This window comes from Cajanus cajan, chromosome 6, assembly GCF_000230855.2.
Source record: "Cajanus cajan strain Asha chromosome 6, NIPB_CcT2T_4, whole genome shotgun sequence".
Classification (NCBI taxonomy): Eukaryota; Viridiplantae; Streptophyta; class Magnoliopsida; order Fabales; family Fabaceae; genus Cajanus; species Cajanus cajan.
Genome location: NC_138522.1, coordinates 40,203,644 through 40,210,079, shown reverse-complemented (window position 1 = coordinate 40,210,079; position 6,436 = coordinate 40,203,644). Strand labels below are relative to the sequence as shown.

Below are 6,436 nucleotides of genomic sequence, written 5' to 3'. Positions count from 1 at the left end.
GCATTTCATTTCATGAAAATTTTAAAAAAATAAACTCTTACATCCTATCATGCATTTCAAAAAGAATCCCATAAAATAAAATAGATAACTTCATTGATAGCATGCTGCATTCATTTCTAGGTTGTTGGAGAGTCATAAAGACTTAAGTCGCTGTGAACACCTTTCGAGAAGTCATGGAATCAGGTTTAAGGAAAACTTTAAAGTTAAAGGTCAGACAAACTAACTTGAGCAGTTTGAGAATTCTCAGTAACATGTTAAAAGGCGGTCAGCGACGAACTTTTGTTGTTCGATATGGAAAAATCCTTAACCTATTGGAAGTAGACGTACAAGAGGGAGCTGTCACTGCCCTAGCCCAATTTTATGATCCTCCCTTGAGATCCTTCCTTTTTCAAGATTTTCAACTGGCACCATTACTTGAGGAATTCGAACAAATACTAGGTATTGGCTTAGGAAATAAAAAGCCGTATATGTACATGGGACATTATCCTTCATTAGCCAAAGTTGCCATCTCCTTAGGGACTAATGTCAGAGAACTAGCAAGCAAGAAAGAGACGAAAGGGGGAATTGAAGGTTTCTCGCGAACTAACCTTGAGCGACATGCGCTAAGCTTAGCAGAGAATGAGAGATGGGATGCTTTCATGGATGTGCTTGCCCTCATTATTTATGGGATTGTCTTATTCCCAAACATTGAAAACTTTATTGACTTTGCTGCAATTGATGTCTTTTTAGCTTTCAAACATGAGAAAAGAAGTCCTGTACCAGCCATTCTTGCAGATACATATCATTCTCTTACCTTGCGTCATGAAAAAAAGGGTGGGACAATTTTGTGTTGTATACCAATACTATACTTGTGGTTCACATCCTACATGTTCAAGAGAGGAAGTCAGATTGAGATTAAAAATAAGAGTGAATGGGCTTACAGCATAGCTAATCTTAGCGAAAAGACCATTTCTTGGTACTTGCGAGAACAAAACATCGATAAAGTGATTTGTCAATGTGGAGATTTCCCAAACGTACCACTCATGGGTACAAAAGGATGTGTAAACTACAATCCCTCTCTTGCGTTGAGACAACTCGGTTATCCGATTAGGAGCCCACCGGTTGAAGAGTCGATCACTCCTTTCATGGTCTATGATATGACTAAGGAGATGGATTTGCTTAACAAGATTAGACAGTCTTGGGATAAAGTGATTAAAAAAGGGAGGGAATTGGGAAAAAGAAATTGTAATGTGGAGTTGAGTTATCAGCAGTGGCTCAATGAGAGAGTCCAACATGTTAAATTACCATTCCGAGGTCCTATTCCAGTTATTAAAGAAATGCCAATTCAAGAACCCATGAGTCAAGAAGAGGTCGAAAAACTTAAAAAAAAGTTGGCTAAATCTGAGAAAGAAAAAGAAGATATGAAGAGGGAGTTAATACAGGCCCGCCAAGAGTATCAAGCAATGCAAAGAGAAATTTCCCAAGTAAGACAATGTGTTGAACTAGCCAATAAGCGAGCGAGAATTGAAGAAGAAAGTAAGTTGAATACCCGCAGTTGTTTAGAGGCCGCTTCCACAGAATTAAAGATGCGAAGAAATGAACGTGATCAAGCTAGGGTTGATGGTGAACGATGGAGAGAGGCTTGGGAAACATCCAAAAAAGCTGAAAAAGCAGCACAAAAACAACTGGAGGATTTGAAAGAACAACTCAAAAGGGTAGTGGCAGAGTATGAAAGTAGAGTTCAAGATGAAAAAAGACTAAATTTCAATCTGAATATGGACTATCAAGCCACATTGGGAGAGATAAGTCATCAGGTTATGGGCCTACAGGAAGAAATAAGGCAATTAAGGGACGTCATCGGAATACATGAAGAAAATCAAAGAATTTGGGCATATAATCTTGTGGATCGAGTTCAGCAAGTTAAAAACATGCTCCATGACACTTCTCACCTACTACAACGAGCTGAGGGAATGGCAATCCCACATTCCACTCCCAAAGAAATTTATGACTTCCTTGAATACTGTAGAGATATGATAGCAAAAATGAGAGAGATGGTTGTTAGCGGTGAATAATTTAAGTTATCATGATGTATTATACTATTGTTATTAATAAAATTTGCCAGCTAAGAGAGGATGTTCATGCAAAAGCTACTCGTTTCATATTACGCTTAGTACTTAGAATGTGACATTCTAAAGGAAAAGTTTAATTGATAATGATCACAAAGATCCACTGATTCCATGACCTAGTATCTAGAACGTGACGATCTAAGAAACAATTAAAGAAAGATGATCCACGTGATTCATGTGATTTATGTCTCTCCAACAATTTAACATTTTCACATACATGATGCATAGTCACATTTTCATATCATTACATACTCATTAAATTTTCTTATACAGTTTTATAAAAGAAATCAATTATTGAGGCAAAGAAAGCATCCCTTCGACACCCTTACGGGACACGTACAAAGACCAAAATCATGGAAGGGATGGTAGATGACTTGGAGCAACAGCATGAGGAGCTGAGAGGAGATGTAAATCAATTGAAAGAACAAATGGGAAAAATTTTGGACTTGTTGCAGTCAATGGAATCCAAAAAAGGGGCAAATGGAGAGTCGTCTAAACAGCCTCATGAGTCACCTGATTACCCTCCTGGGTTTACTCCACGCACGCAACCTAACCCGAATGTTCAAAGGTACACACCACCTGTCATCCTAACGACCTCAGAAAATGACCATCATGTTTCCACTTCAAACCTTCAAGGCCAAGTTCCATTACCTCCATATGGTTTACCTCCGGGATACACGCCACCTGTGGCTAATATTCCTGAGGGTAATCCATCTACCTCCACCTTAAACCCATCACATCCAACACAAACCCAAAACCTAACCCTTGAAGCTAATGACCCACAAATTCCAACCCACTCAATTGCTCATGCACCACCTAATGTAAGTCATGGCGAAAGGCCTCCTAATAACCAGGGATTAGTTCCTGCACCAACTGTTATTGTACACCATCGTCATTCGGAAAATATTTCCCATGATGATAAGCTTCAATCGTTGGAAGATAGATTAAAGGCCATAGAGGGATTCGACAATTATGGTTTCAATGCTGTGGACTTGTGTCTAGTTCCTGATGTTATAATTCCTCCCAAGTTTAAAGTTCCAGAACTTGATAAATACAAGGGAGATACATGCCCAAGGAATCATCTCACTATGTATTGTCGAAAGATGGCTTCCTGTGCTCATGATGACAAATTGTTGATTCACTTCTTCCAAGAAAGCCTTATTGGAGCAGCATTAAGTTGGTACATGAGCCTGGAGCGAGGAAGAGTACGCACATGGAAAGACTTGGCAGAGGCTTTCTTGAAACAGTACAAGTATAATATGGACATGGCCCCAGATCGCACACAGTTACAAAATATGATAAAGAAAGAGAATGAGACCTTCAAGGAATATGCCCAACGATGGAGAGGGGTAGCTGCTCAGGTACAACCTCCATTATTGGAAAAAGAGATGGTCACGATGTTCATTGATACACTCCAATCCCCCTTTTATGACAGGATGATTGGAAATGTATCATCAAACTTTTCAGATTTGGTCATCATTGGAGATAGGGTTGAGATGGGAGTTAGAAATGGGAAGATTGCACACATGACAACAGGATCCACAACCATCAAGAAACCCTTAGAAACCACAAATAAGAGGAAAGGAGGTGAAACAAATGCAGTGATGACAACACAAGTCAGACCTAACTACAATCCTATTTCTTTCATACCCAATTATAGACCCCAATATATGTATAACCCACAAATTGCAGCAGTTTCTTTGCCACCATACCCGCAACCTTATCCATCTAGAATGCCTTATCGGCCACCTACAGCGCCACCACAATTTCAAGTACCCCAAGAAAATCAATCGGCAATTTCGCCTCCCATGGTGAATAATGCTCAAAGAAGGGGAAATAATCAACCAAGGACTCTAGCTCCGATCCCTATGACCTACACTGAACTGCTACCACATCTGGTTCAAAATGCTCTAGTTGAGCCTCTTCCTATAAAGCCTGTCCAACCTCCATATCCAAGAGGTTTTGATTCAAATGCCAAATGTGAATATCATGCTGGGGCAATAGGCCATTCAACTGAGAAATGTTGGGGTTTGAAACACAAGGTACAAGACTTGATAGATGCAGGATTATTAAGCTTTAAGGAAAGCGAGCCGAATGTAAGAAATAATCCACTTCCAGGTCATGGGACTTCATCGGTTAATGCTATCAAAGAAGAATGTACTCCACAAGTGACAGAAGTAGAGAAGATCCGAACCCCCATGAGATTCATTTTTTCAGAATTGTGCAAATATGGGATGATTAAGGGAGAGTCTCGCAAAGTAGGAGTATGCGATTTCCACCCTACAACCACACATTCTATTGAGGAATGTGGCAAATTCAAGGAAATATTACAAGGCATGATTAACTCAAACTTTGTTCAGGTGAGCCAGGTGCGTACAAAAGAGGATGTATTGATGATTCAATCAAACGAAAAGTCCAGCATGACTACTCCAAAACCACTGGTAATCACTTTCACAAAAAACACTTTCGCGTCAACACCTAGTACCCTTAAGCCACTTGTTGTGCAAATTCCAGCTCCTTTCCATTACAAGGACACTAAGGCGGTTCCGTGGTGTTACGAAATGAAGGTAGAAAGTGAATATGTGAATGCCCAACAAAAAGAAGGAATTGACACTACAGAAACCAACGTAACAAATATCGCAGGAGTAGGTGGAATGACCCGTAGTGGTAGAGTCTATACTCCAGAAGAGTTAAGAGTAGAAGGCTTGACAAAAAACCATAAGCAAAAGGAAAATACAATTATCAATGAAGAGGTTTCAAGTGTTAAGAGGAGAGATGATGAAAAAGTCATGGGGAAAAAGAAAAAGGAAGTGTCGGATGAAGAAGTCTCAGAATTTCTTAAGTTTATTCGACAAAGTGAGTACAAGCTCATTGATCAATTAAATCATACTCCTGCAAGGGTATCTTTGTTATCAGTGCTGATGAATTCTGAAAGTCATAGAAAATTATTGATGAAGATCTTGAATGAAGCTCATGTGTCCAATGACATCACATTAGACACATTTGGCGGCATTGTTGGTAACATTACAGCCAATAACCACCTCACTTTCACAGATGATGAAGTCCCAGCTGAAGGAAGGGGACATAACAAGGCTTTACACATCTCTGTGAAATGCGCAAATCACATTTTGGCTAGAGTGCTTATCGATAATGGGTCCTCATTAAATGTGATGCCCAAGTCAACACTGGATCGATTGTCTTGTGATGGGACACATATGAAACCCAGTTCTATGATTGTGAGGGCCTTTGATGGATCACGAAGGGAAGTTATGGGGGAGATCGAAATCCCTGTCCAAATTGGCCCATTCACCTTCAACATAACTTTTCAAGTCATGGATATTAAACCTGCATACAGTTGTTTATTGGGAAGACCATGGATCCATTCAGCTGGGGTTGTTCCCTCTTCTTTACATCAGAAGCTGAAATTTATTGTGGAGGACAAGCTAGTGATTGTCTCGGGTGAGGAAGACATGTTGGTGAGTTGTCCTGCTCCCACCCGTTATATTGAAGCAGCTGAGGAGGCTTTGGAAACTTCGTTTCAGTCATTGGAAATAATTAGTACTGCTTATGTTGAATCTCCAATGGGAAGTCCACAACCATCAAGTGCATCCATGATGGTTGCAAAGGTCATGATGAATGGAGGGTATCAGCCAGGACTTGGGTTGGGAACATGCTTGGAAGGAGTCACGAAATTAATAGAATTGCCAGAAAACAAGGGTCGATGGGGGTTAGGGTACAAACCTACTCAAGCCGATAAAAGAAGAATGGCAGAAGAAAATAGAGAGAAAAGGTTGGCTCGTCTAGAGAATCGAGAGCCTAAAGTTCAGAGGATTCCCATTTGTCATCTTTATCAAAGCTTTCAAAGTGGAGGGGTGGTGCACGCAGACCAAGTGGCTATGATTAAGGAAGATAATGATGATAATCACGCCAACTTTGTGTGTCCGTGTGATCCATGTGAAGAGCTCCATAATTGGAAGATCATTGAATTTCCTGTGACTCTTAATTCAATTTCAAAGTAATTGTCACACAAACTCTACAATTATTCCCGTGATTTTAGTATGACTTTTTGTTAATGGGCTTGCATGTTGTCTTTCAGTATATCATATGAATGAAATGCATTTTGATCTTTTTGTCATATGTTCTCTCTATCCTTTAATCTTTCTTTTCTCTCATTTATTGCTCCAACCTTCATTTTCTTTCATCAACCCTAAATTGCAGATTCAATAATAACCATGCCAAAAATAATAACGCTAATATCCCATGTCACGATTTTGATCACCCCATTAATGAGGCTGAAGAAGATGACAATGACCTGAGCACTCCACCAGAAA

The 6,436-nt window shown here is 39.8% G+C and overlaps 1 protein-coding gene across 1 annotated transcript; it reads left to right on the top strand.

The window, feature by feature from the left end:
- Positions 1–2,458: 2,458 nt before the first annotated feature.
- LOC145958694 (uncharacterized) lies at positions 2,459–6,124 on the top strand. Its single transcript, XM_083076201.1, has one exon. It carries the CDS (start codon positions 2,459–2,461, stop codon positions 6,122–6,124), a length of 3,666 nt encoding a protein of 1,221 aa, XP_082932327.1.
- Positions 6,125–6,436: the final 312 nt, after the last annotated feature.